Source organism: Mastacembelus armatus, chromosome 19 (genome assembly GCF_900324485.2).
Source record: "Mastacembelus armatus chromosome 19, fMasArm1.2, whole genome shotgun sequence".
In the NCBI taxonomy this organism is placed as follows: Eukaryota; Metazoa; Chordata; class Actinopteri; order Synbranchiformes; family Mastacembelidae; genus Mastacembelus; species Mastacembelus armatus.
In genome coordinates, this window is record NC_046651.1 from 6,370,376 (window position 1) to 6,389,883 (window position 19,508).

The window sequence follows — 19,508 nt, forward strand, 5'->3', positions numbered from 1 at the left end:
GCACTCCAAATAAGTACAAACTATTATTTTCAATAGGTGCCTCTGCCTTCCATTCAGTCTGAAACCCAGTAACAGTTCCATCTCTGGTAGCAGACCACAAATGAGCAAGCCTTCAACAGCAACTCTGAAGGACTTGTCCTCCTTAACATGGTATAATAAACTACATGATACTTGCCATTCCTCCAAGCTTTAATGTGTATAACTGGGCTTCAAGATGCCAGGATAACCAACTCCACCCAATAAAATTGTTAGTTGTTCAAAACAGCTTGGTTTTTGCACAGTAGGTGTTTGTGCTTAGGGCCTGGTGCTTGCAGTATATGAAGACTCAGAAACAAACCCATTTAGGTACCTTTGTCTATTAGGTTGAAGACAGCCTTGTTGCAAATTCCAGACAAACCACATACAGATTATATGTAATATGCCAAAAATAGTTACCTTAAAAAGAGGAAGGGAAATAAATGTGTTCAAACTTTTATTTAAAGCAGGGATATGCAGATACAAATTAATCTCTTGCATAGTTCCTCAGAAATACTCCATTCTTCAGATTGATTCAATGACTAAGTCCAGGAGAGTGATATGTTCAAAGACCAAATGTGTCTACTTGCTTTAACCCCAAGCCAATGGCAGGTGCCACTTTTGTAGTTACCACAGTGGTTGTGGGGTCACTTCCAGACTGGTGTCGCATTGTCTGGAGATGGTGTCATATAGTGTGTATTGGCAGTTTTGCTGCTAGATGGTGTGACGTTGGTGCCACCGACTGGGTCATTGCTGGTTGTCAGGTTGGTGTCTGATGTGACATTGGTGCCACCCACTTGGTTATTGCTTGCTGTCTGGTTGGCTTCTGTTGTGAGGTTGGTGCCACCCACCACATCATTGCTGCTTGTCAGGTTGGTGTCTGATGTGAAGTTCGTTCCACCCACCGCATCATTGCTGCTTGTCAGGTTGGTGTCTGATGTGATGTTGGTGCCACCCACCACATCATTGCTGCTTGTCAGGTTGGTGTCTGATGTGAAGTTCGTTCCACCCACTTGGTCACTGCTGACAGTCTGGTTGGCTTCTGCTGTGATGTTGGTGCCACCCACCGCATCATTGCTGCTTGTCAGGTTGGCTTCTGTTGTGACGTTGGTGCCACCCACCGCATCATTGCTGCTTGTCAGGTTGGTGTCTGATGTGACGTTGGTGCCACCCACCGCATCATTGCTGCTTGTCAGGTTGGTGTCTGATGTGACGTTGGTGCCACCCACCGCATCATTGCTGCTTGTCAGGTTGGTGTCTGATGTGACGTTGGTGCCACCCACCGCATCATTGCTGCTTGTCAGGTTGGCGTCTGATGTGACGTTGGTGCCACCCACCGCATCATTGCTGCTTGTCAGGTTGGTGTCTGATGTGACGTTGGTGCCACCCACCGCATCATTGCTGCTGTCAGGTTGTGTCTGATGTGACGTTGGTGCCACCCACCGCATCATTGCTGCTTGTCAGGTTGGTGTCTGATGTGACGTTGGTGCCACCCACCGCATCATTGCTGCTTGTCAGGTTGGTGTCTGATGTGACGTTGGTGCCACCCACCGCATCATTGCTGCTTGTCAGGTTGGTGTCTGATGTGACGTTGGTGCCACCCACCGCATCATTGCTGCTTGTCAGGTTGGTGTCTGATGTGACGTTGGTGCCACCCACCGCATCATTGCTGCTTGTCAGGTTGGTGTCTGATGTGACGTTGGTGCCACCCACCGCATCATTGCTGCTTGTCAGGTTGGTGTCTGATGTGACGTTGGTGCCACCCACCGCATCATTGCTGCTTGTCAGGTTGGTGTCTGATGTGACGTTGGTGCCACCCACCGCATCATTGCTGCTTGTCAGGTTGGTGTCTGATGTGACGTTGGTGCCACCCACTTGGTCACTGCTCACTGTCTGGTTGGTGCTTGTCAGTGAGGTGAGTTTGGATGTTGTCAGGTTGGATGGCTCTGTGTTTGGTGGTTCTACTAGCAGAAGGCCAGCTGATGCATCAGCTTCAACTTCATTGGTTTCAAGTTGCACTACAACAAACAGGATGAGTTTTCAGCATTTGTTCACTTGAACATAGAATATTGAAGGTCTCAAAAACAAACAAACCCTTTTAGATCCTGCAGATTTGACCTTACAGACTAAGTCTAATCCTGATGTCAATGGAGATTTTATTTCACCATGACAGAACAAAGGACTACATTTATGTTGTAGGATGCAACTTATGGTCATCTTAAAGACAGCAGCAGCATCTTTACAATGAGAAGTCTTCAGTGGAAATTGTTTTTTCAGTCTCAGGGGAAAATATTTAATTGACCACTTTAACAGATTAAAAACTGAGGAGCTACACAAACTTGCATTTTCTTAGGTTTTCAGAAGACTTGCTCACCTTCTTTTACACGTTGATCCAACATAAAATCTACTGACTTGAGAAGTCCAAGGGCCTCTTTTATGGAAGCCATGTTAGGAAACAGATCTGTAATACAATATCACATTAATTCCAGAAAATTGCACAGAAAACATTTTGTCAATCATAGTCTTACCTCTCACTTCATTAAGCAATGCATTATCATGCCTTTCATTTGTGCCACCAATTGCCAAACCAGAGCCTGTGGACAGCACATTCACTGTTAAGGGAATGTTCGTTTGATGCCACACCACATCATCAGCTTGTTACAGCTAATTCACATTTCGAGCATTGAGAGGTGCTCAGAAACAGTGTCAGAACAAACTGTAGTATCCAAACGCTTGTCAGAAAGCAGGTAAGCTCACTTGTACATTTGCTACACTCCACTGTCAACTTCTTAAATACAAGCTTCCAACAAAATGAATATAAATACCTCTGGCAAGCCAAACAGTCAGCACACAAACCAGCAAAATCCAAACAGCTCCCATTGCTGGAGTCACTAAGAGTAAATGCCTCCTGTGCTGCCCGGACCTTAAAAGAGGCCCATCATGCAGGAGACCCAGCTGCTGCTGATCAGCTAATCAGGGCTCTCTCTCCAGAGGAGTGAGTGCTAGTTGAGATTCAGCTCTTCCTGTACCAAGCATGTGATACAGTTCATCAAGCTGTAAAACTCTGAAATGTTGCATTTACGTATTTCATACGGCTTGTTTTAGGTGTATATAAAGAAACAGGCTCATATTAAACATTAAACATATTAGGTCAAAAAACTGATCCATATCAACCCCACCCCCCAAACTACAAAAATGACCCACCAAACTCCAAGTAGCATGCCACCATTTTTTCTAAAGTACACAATGAAGTCCCACAATTCTATCCTTGCTGCTTAGTATTTCTGAGCAGCTTCAAATGCTGATATTCATAATTCTAGCATGCTGATGTTAAGCTGGTTAATATTTGCATGTGAAGAGACTGTTGAGGTTTACAGATCATAAACTGAAACAAGGTGAGTCTTGCTGGAGAAAATGAAATGACCAATTACCAAAATTGTGCCATAGTTCGTCTTATAGATTGAGATATTTCAGAAAAGCCTGACTTACTAGTGGAGCTACAGAACATGTCAAAAACATCACAAGTCATTTAATATTATCCTCCGAGTAACCATCTGCATCACACTTTACAAGAATCCATATAGTTTTCAGTCTGACTAAAGTGGTTGACAGACATTGCAATTCCTAGAACCACTGGCTAGCATGACTAAATCACTTAAAAAATATGTAGCCCTTCAGGGCCACAGAAGTGGTTTCAGTTATTGTGGCTGAATAAACCTGCTTAGGTTAAAGCAGCATAAACTATGAGGTCACTATTTTCCTCATACTAGTTAGCGATGATGGGCAGATGAAACTTTAAACACAGCAAGCAGCAGTGACATCTGGTGGTTTCACAAACAATATATGGACAAAAATAAGAGGCATCCCAGTTATTTTGCAAAAACATCCCCTATTATGTCAATGAAAAAGAGACCAACATGCATGTAAAATAATGCATGCATGTGTATTGTAGAACAGCATCAGTGCAACTGACTAAGGCAATGAAAGACTTCCTATGAAAACTTACTACCTTGGTCAAATACCAATTACTTTTTTCCCCCAAACATACCATCAAATTTAACCTTAATAGGTAACACTTGTATTTATATATTAAACAGGACCAAAACATAGACTCTTTGGCAAAGACAATCATAACACAGCCATGACTGTTGAAAACAGCTTTATTATTATAACATAAATATGCTAAACACAATTCCACATTTGGAAGAAAGAAAATGAAATTGATTTTCTCAAGTCTCAGCACATATCTCACAATCAGTATATTCCATAGGTGTGTTCTTTCCCATCTCTGTATCTGTCCAGGTAGCGCAGAGGCTGTCGATGAGGGTATTTGACCTGTGGAGGGTGGTAAACTGGAGGCCGGATAAACTCAAACACAGGCTCCCTAATGTCTGCAAGGAGAACATACAACCACTCTATTAACAAGATACGCAATTGTTACACATGCTCTGAAGCAAAGCTAGAATGGGAAAGAATGTACATATTTGTGAGCACTAACATAACTCACTGAGTGTGTTGTGGAAGGTGCTGGTGACAGATTCATCCCACTGGCACTGGAAGAAGGCCAGGCCAGCCGGTGTCATGCTGTCCTGATGCTTTCTGTAGAAATCCACCGTCTTGAATGTACGATCCACCAAAGAATGGCTACAGAGCAGAGGCAGCACATACTTAATGTACAGTATGTTGCTACAGCAATCAGGAACTACATGGTGTCACATTATAAGCACAAATAAGATTATCAGCTTCCTGTTGATGTTCGATGGATTTCTCACCATGGCGATGGCCTAACATCCTCCTGGAAGTTGATGGATCCTTCCTGTTTGAAAAGGACAAAAACATAGCGGTGGAAGCCTGTTCCTCTGACAGGGAAGGGTGGCAGGTAGTGGCACAGCTCCTCTCCAGACTGCAGTGCTCCACCCGGTATGTTCCCCCTACAGAGACACAGGTTAGTGAAGGCTTTCTGTCAGTCTGATGTTTTTTAACAAGGTCTGTACTTTACTGCATAATGCATTTTCTTCTTGCCTTTGAATACTTACACTAGCCAGTGGATGTATTCTGCCTCACTATCCAGAAGATGCTCATCTGAAAAAGTATATAAATTTAACACAGTCAGTTAATGCAGACAATCCCCAAATAATCTCCATTAATTCCTACAAGCCAGTAAAAAGTGTCACTGATTTTGGATACAGTGTTTCTAATGGAAACTGATGTTACTGCCTTGGTGACCCTGACCTGGACATGTAAGCAGAAGAGTCCACAAAGAGCCTTCCTCTGCCTCAAAGTTGATCTGAGGGGTTGTTGCTGCCTAAAGAAAACATCACAGCAGAGGCAATGCAAATAATGCAGTCAGAGAGGATTCATAAAAGGTAGGTACAGAGCACAAATGAAGGGAGACATAAATGTAATAACATGCCAACACAGACCAGGATGATGCGTAAGAACACACAAAAGAAAGTTGTAGAGCTGCCAAGCTTATCTTTAAGCAGCTTTGGTGATACTGGAAGGTGCATGTAGTTGACGCATTAAAAAGATGATATCCACACAGATATTTATCCATCCATCCATCCATCTTCTACCGCTTATCCGGGGCCGGGTCGCGGGGGCAGTAGCCGAATCAGGGATACCCAGACCCCAGACTTCCTTCTCCCTGGACACTTCCTCCAGCTCTTCCAGGGGGACACCGAGGCGTTCACAGGCCAGCCGGGAGACATAGTCCCTCCAGCGTGTCCTGTGTCTTCCCCGGGGCCTCCTCCCGGTGGGACATGCCCGGAACACCTCCCCAGGAAGGCGCCCAGGAGGCATCCGAAATAGATGCCCGAGCCACCTCAACTGACTCCTCTCGATGTGGAGGAGCAGCGGCTCTACTCCAAGCTCCTCCCGGGTGACCGAGCTCCTCACCCTATCTCTAAGGGAGCGCCTGGCCAACCTGCGAAGGAAGCTCATTCCAGCTGCTTGTATCCGCGATCTCGTTCTTTCGGTCATGACCCAGAGCTCATGACCATAGGTCAGAGTAGATTGACCGGTAAATCGAGAGAATCCTTCTTCACCACAACGGACCGGTACACCGACCGCATTACTGCTGCCGATGCCCCGATCCGTCTGTCAATCTCACGTTCCGTCCTTCCCTCACTCGTGAACAAGACCCCGAGATACTTAAACTCCTCCACTTGAGGCAGGATCTCTCCCCTGGCCTGGAGATGGCAAACCACCTTTTTCCGGTTGAGTACCATGGCCTCAGATTTGGAGGTGCTGATTCTCATCCCAGCCACTTCACACTCGGTTGCAAACCGCCCCAGCGCACGCTGGAGATCCTGGCTCGATGGAGCCAACAGGACAACATCATCTGCAAAAAGCAGAGATGAAATCCTGTGGTCCCCGAACTGGACTCCCTCCGGCCCCTGGCTGCGCCTAGAAATTCTGTCCATAAAAGTAATGAACAGAACCGGTGAAAAAGGGCAGCCCTGCCGGAGTCCAACGTGTACGGGGAACAGGTCTGACTTACTACCGGCAATGTGAACCAAGCTCCTGCTCCGTTTGTACAGAGACCGGATAGCCCCCAGCAAAGAGCCCCGGACCCCATACTCCTGGAGCACCTCCCACAGGATGTCACGAGGGACCCGGTCGAATGCCTTCTCCAAGTCCACAAAACACATGTGGACTGGTTGGGCAAACTCCCATGAACCCTCGAGCACCCCCGAGAGTGTGTAGAGCTGGTCCAGTGTTCCACGCCCAGGACGGAAACCGCATTGTTCCTCCTGGATCCGAGGTTCGACCACCGGCCGGATCCTCCTCTCCAGCACCCTGGCATAGACCTTCCCCGGGAGGCTGAGGAGTGTGATCCCTCTGTAGTTGGAACACACCCTCCGGTCCCCCTTCTTAAAAAGAGGAACCACCACCCCGGGACACAGATATTTAGATGCTCAATAATATGTTCATTTATTTACCTTGTGAAAATAGCGTGTAGTGAAACGAAACGGTCAAACACTGTTAACACCTTCCCTCCAAGAACACACCAAGTGAGGGAAGGGTCCTACCTTTATACAAATTTTCCACAGTGACACCTAGTGGTGGTTTAAAATATTATCACTTCTACACGGCTCTTACAAAAGTGACACTATAGGTAGCCTTGACCCGGTACATTAGGACACTGTTAAACTTTCATTCATTCACTTAACATACTTCAGTTGGTGTCAGCCGATTCCCATAATGCACTTGAACACTGTTGTCCTGGCAATAGTAAATACGGAGTGAGACTTGAGGTAAAAAATAAGCCATGGGGAAGAGGTCTCTGAAAACTCCGTAGTGGTCTGCCAGTCTCTTTATATTAAATGGACCGCTGGTCTTCTCCCAGGTTTCCTGCACTCGATCCAGAGAGATCTTAACTGCAGGGATGAACAGAACATAATAATGTTAACCAATCTATTTATGTACCAATTACAAGTCTTCTTTGTGCTGAGAATGTGTGCCAGCTTACAGGTTCGCAGACGAGAAGCCCTTTCCAGAAAAATGTTCTTTTTGTTATCCGTCATCACCTGCCTTCTCTCCCTCACTTCTTTGGTCCTGCAGGGTCGACTGTATGGCAGACCAATGTCCACGCGCTCTGCACCTGCAATAAAACAAAGCTAGTGGACTCTGTGGACTGGCAGAGGTTTGAAATCTCCCTCAATAAAATCCTTGACCAGCCACTATGTCTCACCATGCTCAGGATCAGCTTTCTCCACGTAGCTCCTATAAGTCTTCCACCACGCAGGTTTGCTCCTTGCCTCTTCTGCTTGTCTGAAGTAACGATTGTAGCTGCGATACTTCTCCAATGACTCCAGGTTCTGAACGTCGATCTCCTCATTTGGCATTGGCCCTAATGGAGGTATGCATTTGTGGAGGGGCACTGCCATGTGGAAACACCACCAGCAGTTAGTTACATAGCAAAAACTCCAATTGCTTATTACAACCATTTGACATTGTTCAATGCTAGCAACATTTTAGGTTATACTTAGGTACAGTGACAGCAGACCACATTGCCAGATTATTAGTTAAAATGTTTACAGTGTAATTTGTTTATATTATTTCCTTCTGTTTCAAGGCCATTCATAACCCTGCCCCTCCATCCTATCCGCCCTCCTCTATGTTGACACTACCTCTCGTACTCTCATATCATCCTCCTTTATCCACTTGTCCCCCCTGTACATCTCACCACCATGGGGAGCAGAGCTTTCAGCCACTGTGCTCTCTAGCTGTGGAACTCACTTGCACCTGAGCTCAGAAATATCAACTAATTTCCACGCTTTAAATCCACACTCAAAACCCATCTGTTTAGGATCACTTTCTTCCTTTGATTACAATTGTACTATCCACTTTTAATCTGTTTAACCTTTTTGTTTGTTTTGCACTTTTTGAAGTGTCCTTGAGTGCTAGAAAAGCACCTTTAAATAAAATCATTATTATTTCATAATTTATATTTAAGTCCTACATATATATATATATATATATTTATTTATATTTATATAAGTGTGTGTGTATATATTTGTATTTATATTTATATGCTGCTTTCACATATATTTCATGTCTATAACCACTTATGTGGCACAGGGGAATATACTGCTGACAGATCTCTCATGATAGATTTTCCTGGTTCCTTTACTAAAATATTCAAAAGAAACCATCCATCCATCCATTATCTATACCCACTTATTCCTAACCAGGGTCACAGGGATCTGCTGGAGCCTATCCCAGCTCTCTTTGGGTGAAAGGTAGGGGTACTACCACAGGTCACCAGTCCATCACAGGGCCACATAGAGAAAAACAACCTCACACACTCACACTCACACTCACACTCACACTCACACTCACTCCTATGGGTAATTTAGAGTCACCAATCAACCTGACATACATGTTTTTGGACTGTGGGAGGAAACCAGAGTACCTGGAGAAAACCCACACAAGCACAGGGAGAAAGAAAAGTCCAGTTTCTGACCACACAGAAAGGCCCCTGCTGGGTTTCTAACCAGGAACCTTCTTGCTGTGAAGCAACAGTGCTAACCACTCAACCACCATGCTGCTGGTCCCATCACACAAATAACCAAAGAGAGTGAGAGTTTTGGTGTCACTAGCCACTTATAATAAACTGTCACAGGTTTCTGGTGTCTGCCTGCATAGACATAGACAGCATGTTACTGGTGTCAGCTTCAAACTAATGTAATTTGGCATATACAATATACATTCAAAAGGTTGACCAAAAATAATTTAGTAATGTCGTTACTGTACCTGTTGTGACAATTGTCCTCGCATTGTTGACCCCTAAACCTGTCCCCGTCCGTAAAGCAGCAGCACACACCGCACGCAGCGCCATGTTGAGATTTTTTTTTTTTTTCCAGAATATACGGTAGCCGAGAGGAGAAAAACGTGTTAGCGCACTATTAATGTATTTGATTGCTGTAGTACTGGGTGACCAAAGTGTACTAGCAAACCGTAACTTTAACATGTACCGTAGGTATCACTGCTATAAAAGACAATTTCTATTTTTGATCGTACACGAACTAAAAATCACACGTTTTTAGTTTAGCGAGTTATTATTGTGGCTGGTAAACCTCCGATTTTCACGGCGGCACGTGAAGGCGTCCTGTTTTGCGTGTGTCGTCATCAGGGCAGCTTCATCTAAAGGGTTATCCGTGTAGATGCTGTGCACGGATTGATCCGATGGAGTGGTAAAAATGAAAATTTCAGTTACAGCTGGTTGGCGTCTGTAAAATATAAGCTAATATCACTCGACCTTTTTAATATTTTGACCAGCATGTGTCCGCAGGAGACCTAGCTACCTCGAAGTTACGTGAACATAGGCTAACGTTAGCTAACGTTAGCTAGCGTTAGCTGTGCTTAGTTTAAGTGTGCTGGCTAACAGGACCATTTGGACTTAGCCTTTGTTGCTGCCCAGCCTGATAACTGCCTCTAGTTAAAACTGGTAAGGTTTATGATTTATAGAGCTTGAATGTGATGTTAGTATCTTAGTACAAAAAGCTTAAAGCAGTTGTCACTGTGTGTAAAGATAGAATATAGCATTACTGACATGTTGGAGAACTATCATATCATGACCCATCTTCTCTTTTTCCACAGAGGTGTCTGGTCTTCAGGTATGGAGTCTCAGAATTCAAACTTGATCTGCGCCATATGTCTGGAGCGGTTCAGGATCCCTGTAACCATCCCATGTGGACACACCTTCTGTGAAAAATGCATCACCACCCACTGGGACACCAAGAGCAAGGTTGATATTGGACCTCTGTGCCCCATCTGCAGCGAGAAGTTTGACAGCAGGCCCATTCTTAAGCGTAATGTGTCACTGTCCGTCCTGATTGAGGCTTCAAACGGTACCAGCCTCTCCTGTAGAGAGGCACTCATGAGGGGAAGTGATGGAGCCAGAGCTATGCTGCTGTGCGATCACCATAAAAAGCCTCTGGTTTATTACTGCAAGCAGGACAAAATGTCTGTGTGCTGCGAGTGTGGCATCTCAGAATGTGCAAGCCATGAGAAGGTCTTATTGGAGGCAGAAAGGGAAAATCAAGAGGTATACGTACTAAGAGATTGAGATCCTCTCCAATCGGATTGTCAGTCCAGTTATGACACATGTCAGTGTGAGGTGAGGTGATGTTGCTGTGACTATGTAAACCCTTCTGTCTCAGTTTGATGTGTTTTTTACAGCTGCTGCTGGAAAGGAAAAACAAGGAGTTCGGGAAACTCATTGAAGAGACGCAGAAAAGTATAACTGACCTGGCTGAGAATATCAGTCAAGCTAAGGTAAACTTATCATTTAAGCTTTTTCCTATGTGAAAGTAGATCAGCATAGCTCTACCTGCAGCTGCCTCACACTTAAAGCCAGTTTTAATGGAAATCAAGCAATTGATTATTTTTCTTTTACACATAAGTCTTTTAATGTATGACATGTTTTTTGTAGATAAATAATACACCTGCAGTAAAGAGTAGGAACACTTAAAACATGTATTTCCATTTTTCAAAAAGCAGCCACTTGATTGTTTTCTATCAACAGGTGACTCTTCAGCAAACTTCAGCCTGGGTCAGTGTGAAGTTCTCCACCCTGATGAAAGTACTGGCTGAGAAGCAAGAGGCCACAGAGGTGTTTATTGCTCAGCAGAGAGATGCTGCCATCACTGAGGCGGAGGCACGGCTAGCTGAACTCGAGGAGCGTTCCCAGATACTCAAAGAGAGCCAAGACCAGATAGCAGCTCTACATAACCTCTCTGATACAGAGCTCATCAAGGTTTGAAATCTTCACTTAATACTATTTTTCATTTGGCTTTAATAAAAAAAACTATAACGTAGTCAGTCTATAAATATGAGTACATTATATTGCAATGTTTCTTTTTTATCATAGTTGATTGGACACAAAATCATCAAGGTCTTTTTTGGAATATCTCTTCACAGGAATCGATGCTTATAGAAGTCCCGCGTTTTGAGGCTATTCCCACAGATGTAACAGCAAACCTTCAAGATCGGCTAAACTGTGTCACAGATGTCCTCTCCCGAGTGTCCAAGCTGGTGTCTGAGGACCTGGAGAAAGCTGTGAGCACCACTGTGGGCCAGGATAAAGATGGTAACTGGCCTCCGGGAATGGTGTTCCCTCTGAAGCACAGTTGCTTGATTTTCAGTCTTGGCTTGGTGTTTTCATGCTTGTTGTTCATCTCCAGGATCTCCTCAGGACAAGCGGCCGATCCTAGCTGTGGTTCCCAGTCCTGCAGCACCATGCCACCCTGCTGGGAAGGAGGGACTCAGTGCTTGTATGTCTTTACATTTTTAACATTCATATTTTTTTTATGTTATTAAAAATCGGGTTCTTCTGAAAGTAGAGCAACAATGAAATAAGCTTCAGTGCGCAGTCAAAAATGAGGTCAACACAGTGTCCTGATGTGCCTTCTCTGATCACAGAGATCACATGAACATGAGACAAGGGGAAGGAAAAGGAATTTTGATTTGGTAAATACGTATCACGTATACGTATTCCTGCAATCAAGCAATTTGAGTTTCTTTCTTTGCCATTACAGATCGCTGCTGTCTGACCTTTGACCCCCGCACAGCCAATGGACACCTGTTTCTGTCCCAGGAGAACCGGAGGGCGGAGCACCTGACCTCTGGGCCACACCCCGTCCCAGCCCATGAAGCCCGTTTCGATCACACCTGGCAGGTGCTCTGCTTCCAGGGCTTCACACGTGGACAGCACTACTGGGAGCTGGAGGTGTCCAAGCCCTGGGCCTACCTCGGGGTAAAGAAATCTGCATGTTCTGAGAGTCAGTGATTAGAATTCCAATATCAGGAAAATAAAGTCAGCTGCTTCACACATCTGGAAGTAAATGTGACCGTCAACAAGTTGAAAAATTTCCAAATTCGTACGTTTAACATAGAAATAAAAGTCGACTTTTCCTGAAATGAAATATCACTATATATAATTCAGCCACATCCTTTTCCCTACATCTTGTCAGGTAACCTACGAGACCATCCCTAGGAAGGAGAAGGGCAAGCGGTGCATGGTGGGAATGAATGAACTGTCCTGGAGCCTGCAGCTGGATGAACACCAGCTCAGTGCCTGGCACAATGGCCGGCGGGAGACTTTGTCTGGCCACTCCCAGTACAGCCGCATCGGCATGCTCCTAGACTATGAGGCGGGGACACTCACCTACTACGGTGATGGCCAGACCAGACTCCACGCCTTCCACTGTGCATTCACCCAGGAGCTGTTCCCTGCATGCTGGATAGGAGAGGGGGTCAGTATCACCCTCTGCTCCACGTGAGCTCACTCCTAGAGACAAGTGAAGATGGGAGCTCAGTGACAAGAAGCGCATTGTCAGACATCGGCAGCAGCTGTTTCAATAGAGGATCCCCTTTAACCATTTAGGTTTTTAAAAGATTTTGGTTTCTTCACAATGACTGCATTCCTATGTTGTTTTACACAAAAGAGCTGCCTGTGATGGATTCTCTCCTCCCAGAATTGGCCACTTAGCTTTTGGTTTCTTCATATTTGTGCTTAACCATATGACAGTGACCTAGGGAAGGAAACACTAAAGGTCCATAAAGCTCTAGTTAAAGGAAAGCACTTTTTCATTTTGGTTTGTTTCTTATGCCAAGCGTGTGTAAAGTACTCTTGAGTTTTTAAAAAGACATCTATATTCAAGTAGAGAAGACCCACCTCCTCAACACAGCATGTCAGATTATTGCACTTTCATCACAGATGGTTGGGCCTGCAGCCAAGTGACTTTTCTTTAAATTTTCTCCTGGGATCAGATCACTCCATTTATTAATCTGGTTCCTCTAGTGGGAAACTGATGAAAACACTGCCACAGCCATGCAGACACACCTCTGTGCATATGTAAGAATCATACCAGTAGAGCATAACACGTGTAGGAAAAAGAAAGGGACATTTTTGCATTGCTATGAGAAACAAACTGCAGCATTTGTTGAGGAATTAAAACATAACATTGCACTTTTACCCAACACATAAGTTCAAGTATGGATGTAAACTAAAAAAGATGCACTCACTTTACAGATTTTTCTTTCATCTCCATGGTGAAATTCGGTTTTCAGAAAGATGTCAGCAGTTGGTGGTGTGCGTGGTGTGTACAGGACAATAAGCCGCATGAGAACCCAGTAAAGTACAGTCTCCTCTAATGTGCCATAAGCATAAGTAGGTAAAACGCAGCTGTGTGGACTGTACATCACTACTGAAAATACTAAATCTTGGGATCTTAAGTGTGAATGCACAATCTGCCCTGACTGTACAGTCTTAAACCTGTGATGCTATGTTGTGACAGAATCTGCTGTACAGATGTTTTTAATGGGCTTTAGGCCTTCTGTTTTTTTTTTTGTTTGTTTTGTTTTTTTCCATCATGAGCACTCGAAAAGCATAGCTATGACATTTGGAATGACGAGGCACTAAAGGCTCAGGACATCATAGATCAGTCTTTGGGAAACTGCTGTGGATTTGCACAAGTTGCTTAAGTGCAGACAAGGACTACTGACTGAAGGAGAAGCACATTTCTTGGCTGTTTTGGTCCAATGCCAAAATAAGCTTGCTAGTGCGCTACACCATGTTCAAAGTGGCAACCCCATCAGTGTGTGATATAGCAATACTTTAGAAATAAAGATAGGTCTGTTCCACATGAATCAAGATCCATTTAATAAAATCCAATCCAATGCATACATGCATTAGTTGAGCACATGCTTTTTCTTGAGCCTTTTTAAATTAATTATTGAATAAATTAGTTTGAAATAAATACAGAGCTTTGTCATTATTATTATAATACACACAGCCATGACGGAGCAAACAAGAGTTCAATGCATAGCATTCTGAAAGTGCAAAGAACCAGCCACGGATGTGCCACAGATACAGTATACAGATTAGTGACCATAGAGGAAGGAAGATGTTGAGGCTCAGATACTGAGGTGCTCAGATCAGACTAAAAGACTGAACCCAAACTGGAGAGATAAGATCGCAACCACAGAAAGTAGAAACAGCAAGAAAATCTTGCTATGGTCCTGTTCTGATGTTGAAAACATGTGTTAGAAGAAATGAAATGTGAAGCAGGCTGGTGGTGAGTCTGAACATGTGTTTTTTCAAATGTTCAGAGGCATGACAAAACAGGAAGTGACATCATTAAGTGACTGCTCTGCTCTTGCACATTATAAAGTTAATCCCCCCTGGCAGTACGTCCCTACAGGCCTTGGCTGTCCTCACTCTGCTCTAATCCAGGATCAGAGATGGACTGCTGGGTTCGCCGACCCTCTAATCTTTATGGACCACTCATCCACTAAAACGCGTCAAAGCAGACCAGGCCGCCATGCAATCCTCTCAACAAAAGCTGTTTTTTTTTTCCCTCTGTTAGTGTTCTTGAGAAAATCTTATTTTTAAAAGTCTACATATGAAGAGCCTGTACACACAAATAATAGAAAAATAAAAGAGTGCATTCAGTTTGCCTCTGGATAAGTTAGCAAATGAACATTAGGTTAAATCTAGTTTTTATAGAGACAGAAAATCTCAACTGAGCTACACAGCATAGCTGAATCTAATGTTTAGGGTGGCAGTATGATTCTTGGGACACTTCAAAGGTAAATAAATGCTAAAAAAAATTTAGTCAGGTTACAAGGTTTTGGTCAACAGTGCTAAAGAAGCCCCAAAATCCTGCCTGAACAATCTTCTGGTTTCTCAAAGACTGCTACCAATACTTCTAATTTCCATCCAGTAAAGGTGCTTCTGAGGAGAATGAAGGTGACTGACTGAACTGAATGATATAGAAGGAAAGGTTGAGTATGAGGTGGGAGAGTGATAGAAGGAGAACAATGTAAAACCAAAGATAAGAAAAAGGAATAATGTTAAAAAAAGGAAAACATTGGTCCTCCTGATGTCCAGTTAATGAAATGGGGAACATGGTGATCCAGTGGGATAAAAGATACAGGAGAAAGACAGGAATGAGTGTGACATCAAGCTGGACTACTGATTTTTCTTATCTTCTGGAGGGGAGTAAGGAGGAGGCTTGTCCTACAAAAGACAGAAGATAACAACAGATGTCAGCGTTGGGCCATTTAAAGGAACTTACTCTACAGATATATTACACACAGATCACGGCTGAGCGTTGTTTTTATGAAACAAAAAAAAAAAAAAAAAAGGTTTTATGCTTGGTTGAGGAAAGGGTGGTGTATGTCTAAAACCAAAACCCAAAGCAGTGCAAAGGACAGGGACTTAGGCTTTAAACCAAGACATACAGTACCAGTCAAAACACTTTCTTACTCAATTCAATGGTAAAGTTTGTGACTGGTAGTGTATTTGATGATTGTGTTCACTGAAGCATCTAAGAAACACATGCTTGGAGCAATGACAAGTGTACCATGTCACAAAGTTTTGTACATTTATTTTTATCGTTTGAAATTTAACTGATGCTCTTTTAGTTACATAATCATGTTGTGCCTTATTCTTCTGTAGAAATTTAATGGTGCTCAAATGAAGAATTAGTGCCACCAGTTGTTTAGCAGCGGGATCGAGTGACGATAGGCGACTTACCTGCGGCAGGTATACATGTGTAGGAGGCAGTGTCGCAGAGCTGGCGCTTGCTGCTGCCTCAGCTGCTTTGGCCTCCGCTGAGTAAGACAAGAGTTGAGTTTGGGGGGGGGGGGCATTAATTAAACATGGTCTTAACATTGAACACTTGGATGCATGAGACTGTAGCTAATGTGATATATATTGGTGGTGTGAATAGGAGGGGAAAGGGAATGTGGACAAAATGACACTGCAGAAGACACAGCAAGAAGTGATGATGCATTTACAGCTGAGCAAGAAACAAAGACATCATCCTGTGGGTTGAGTTAATAGAGCTGCTACAATGTAAAGTTTTTTAGTAAATATGCAACCAGCTCAAATGTTAAGAATTTGTTAGTAAGGCAAAGTGATATGGTTGACACCATATCATAAAATTATGCTGCTTCTTTAAAGCATTTTAAAAATGTTGCTGGTAATAACAAGAGTAATTCTGATACACCACTGCTCTTATAACATTTACATTTTGATTAAGGCTCATCAATTAGCAGCTGGAGCGAACTGCAGTTGTCACCAGGTCAAATCAGTTAGAGCCTCTCTGCCAGACAGACTCACCAGCTGCTGAGGAGGGGAGGTCTGGGTCATGTGGTGGCTGCTGGCCTAAAGGAGCAGAATATGGAGGCGGAGGAATGTAGGCTGCAGAGGCATCAAAGGCTGGAGGGCTGGGGTAGAATCCACCTGGGAAGCAGGGACACACAGATGGAGATTATACTGGCTGCTGTGAACACAAAGAGATCTCTATTGTCAAATGAAGCTAATGGTGAAAAGGTCTGCACCTGGAGGAGGAGGGTTGGGGTAGGAGTAGCTGGGTGGAGGTCCGGATGGGTACATCCCATTAGCAGGGGGAGGAGGGCAAGCGTAGGCCCCGTTGGCCATGTAGGGACATCCACCAAATCCAGTGGTTACGGGCTGGCCTCTGGATGCTGAGCAATACACAACAGGATTAGGCAGAGCACGAAGAAATAAAAGACCTGCCAGCCAGAACACCAGAACTACAACAAAAGGTTTATGATCCTGCTGGTATTGGTGTGTCATCATACCATGAGCTGCCACCTGCAGCATGTACTGGCCAAACTCTATAGCTCCTCCAGCAGGAAAGACAAGCTTGAAAGTAGCACTGCCCTCCCAGCCACCTGTAAGAGAAATTACACAAGAGGGAATCTGCCATGATTACTGTGTACTGAACAAACTAACAGTCACAGAATACTCTGGCCTAAATGACACACATGTACTTGTACATGTTCATATGCATACCACCGGGCTCTGCGTTGATAGTGCCCTTGATGTAGTTAGCTCCCAATACAGGTTGTTTGACCTCACAGCCCTTTATAAGATAGAAGGGCATCATAAAGGACTGCAGTGCATCTCGGCCTTTAGCCAGAAAGATCACCTGTGACAAAACAGCAGCAAAAACCTCAGCACACACATCATGTAATTGTGTAATTCCTATCAATAGTGAAAGTGTTATAAGAGCCTGGGGCAGTGACTAAACAAAAAAGTAGCTCATTTCGGCCTTGTCTCTTACCCTGTAAGGAGTTAGGTAGATACTGCCCTTCTTGCTCTTTCTGAAGGCTTCTGGCAGACTCTCTGCATCACAGAAAAGCAGCTCCACATTATCATAGTTCATCAGCACACTGCAGAGAGAAACAACAGGGCAAAACAATTTGAACAGAGAAGTATGACATTACTACACTGTAATTTCATTGTACAGAAACAAGACTAGAAAATGCAATTTCTAAAGAAACGTAAGTGTAAAACTGGAGAACATCTTGGTACAAATTTACACCCAAACTAATGATGTCACCAATGTATTTCTCATTTTCCTCCATTTTTGACAAAGTCTGTAATGAACTGGATAAGGAACTTTCTTAATTCCTTTGACTTTGAATGGAGCTTGTATCTGCAAAAACTGTGTTGAAGTTAATGTTGAATGGTGTAGAAGCAATGGATCAAAAACAGTGTAAGAACAACATTATGAAGATTTTTACTAAACCCAAGAAAAACATATTGTGGGATCACCAGTGGACATGACTTACACAGTGTTTTGATTGATTATTATTCAATAATATGCCTCAAACCCTCTCATTATCTGTAACTTATGACCTTACAAATTAGTTAGATCATTATAATATTGTGCAACTGTCCAGTTACTAAACATGACCCATTTATTGCTCTCAGTAAACAGTAGTGTGGTGAAAGGATTAGGCTTACATGCTATCTACTGACAGAGCTGGTGTTTGGGGGTTAGTTGTAATGGGTTTAACGTTACGCTCCGGTATCTTCTAGAAGAATCTAACAACACGTGAACTGCAGTGACCTGGTCTGGATGTGACAACACCAAACAAGCCTTTGGGCACAGCGCAGGCCAGCGTGCAGATGTTTGTACAGTAAGCAAAGCAGCAATAAATACGGAGACAGAACAAGAAATAAGTCTGGACTGGCTGAATGTAACAGATTTATGTAATCGTATGTCAGTACCGCCGAGGCTCACCGCACTGATGATATAGCTAACGTTAACGGGCTGAAGGCCATGTTTGGGCTGCGAGTCCGAGACCCGGTTCCGAAAAATACAAGACGACCTAGGTTAGCTATATCTCTGCCTGTCAGCTGGTCCTTAAGCATATTCGGTGTCGTTTTCAGTTCGGTATAGATTTCACACACCTCCCTAAACCACCACTCCGAATATTTAGCTAATTAAATACGGTTGTGTGAAAAAAAAATGCTAAAAGTTGTCATTTCAACTGAATGTAGTTAGTGTCACTTGGCCAACTGTGCTGTCTGTGTATTAGTGTGAGAAGCCCAGTGTGGCCCTGGTCCCGGCACGTAGCTAATGGTGCTTAAAACGCCTTAACGCTGCTGTTGGCGGAGTTTGGTGCCGTTAACTGTTGGCTAACGTTGATTAACGGGCTCGTCACCTTTGAGCTAACGCTACCGCCACTTACGGTACCTTTCACAGTTGTTGATGATCACTCCGCCGGACTCCGAGTGGTTCTGGTTCAGAGTCATGCCGACGGCTCTCCAGACTCTCCGGCAACAAACAGAATGACGGGTTGTGCGCCTGTACCAGAAACCGTGTATGTAGGCCCAGATGCAGCCTCGGTCTGCGATGGTCAGGTTGTTGATGAGTTTGTGCTGCACCTGCACTTCCGCCACACGTTCGACACGCCCACAGAGTGACGTCATGTACTGTTAAAATTATGTTACACTACTACTACTATTACTACTACTAATACTAATACTACTATTACTACCACTGCTACTATTACTATTACTATTACTACAGCTGCTTCTTCTACTACTACTACTATTACTGCTACTACTATTAATATTACGATTACTACTGCTGCTGCTTCTACTACTACTACTGCTACGATTACTACTACTGCTGCTGCTTCTACTACCACTATTG

The 19,508-nt window shown here is 43.8% G+C and overlaps 3 protein-coding genes across 4 annotated transcripts; 1 reads left to right on the plus strand and 2 right to left on the minus strand.

The window, feature by feature from the left end:
- Window positions 1-4,157: 4,157 nt before the first annotated feature.
- Window positions 4,158-9,412, minus strand: mrpl38 (mitochondrial ribosomal protein L38). The gene is made up of 9 exons (XM_026315625.1): window positions 9,277-9,412; window positions 7,712-7,900; window positions 7,490-7,621; window positions 7,195-7,397; window positions 5,248-5,320; window positions 5,052-5,097; window positions 4,788-4,946; window positions 4,523-4,659; window positions 4,158-4,406 (listed from the first exon to the last, which is right to left on the minus strand). Exons 1-9 carry the CDS (start codon window positions 9,359-9,361, stop codon window positions 4,270-4,272), a joined length of 1,161 nt encoding a protein of 386 aa, XP_026171410.1. The 5' UTR covers window positions 9,362-9,412; the 3' UTR covers window positions 4,158-4,269.
- Window positions 9,413-9,650: 238 nt separating this feature from the next.
- trim65 (tripartite motif containing 65) lies at window positions 9,651-14,209 on the plus strand. Of its 2 annotated transcripts, none has more exons than XM_026316170.1 (8): window positions 9,651-9,970; window positions 10,123-10,570; window positions 10,705-10,800; window positions 11,051-11,281; window positions 11,446-11,614; window positions 11,709-11,798; window positions 12,063-12,280; window positions 12,498-14,209. In XM_026316170.1, exons 2-8 carry the CDS (start codon window positions 10,142-10,144, stop codon window positions 12,804-12,806), a joined length of 1,542 nt encoding a protein of 513 aa, XP_026171955.1. In that variant the 5' UTR covers window positions 9,651-9,970; window positions 10,123-10,141; the 3' UTR covers window positions 12,807-14,209. The 2 variants fall into 2 exon arrangements, with proteins under 2 accessions (XP_026171955.1, XP_026171956.1); XM_026316171.1 differs by having other exon boundaries at window positions 10,123-10,270.
- Window positions 14,172-19,253, minus strand: wbp2 (WW domain binding protein 2). The gene is made up of 8 exons (XM_026316172.1): window positions 19,047-19,253; window positions 17,625-17,733; window positions 17,354-17,489; window positions 17,140-17,232; window positions 16,876-17,022; window positions 16,655-16,777; window positions 16,067-16,143; window positions 14,172-15,547 (listed from the first exon to the last, which is right to left on the minus strand). Exons 1-8 carry the CDS (start codon window positions 19,103-19,105, stop codon window positions 15,500-15,502), a joined length of 792 nt encoding a protein of 263 aa, XP_026171957.1. The 5' UTR covers window positions 19,106-19,253; the 3' UTR covers window positions 14,172-15,499.
- Window positions 19,254-19,508: the final 255 nt, after the last annotated feature.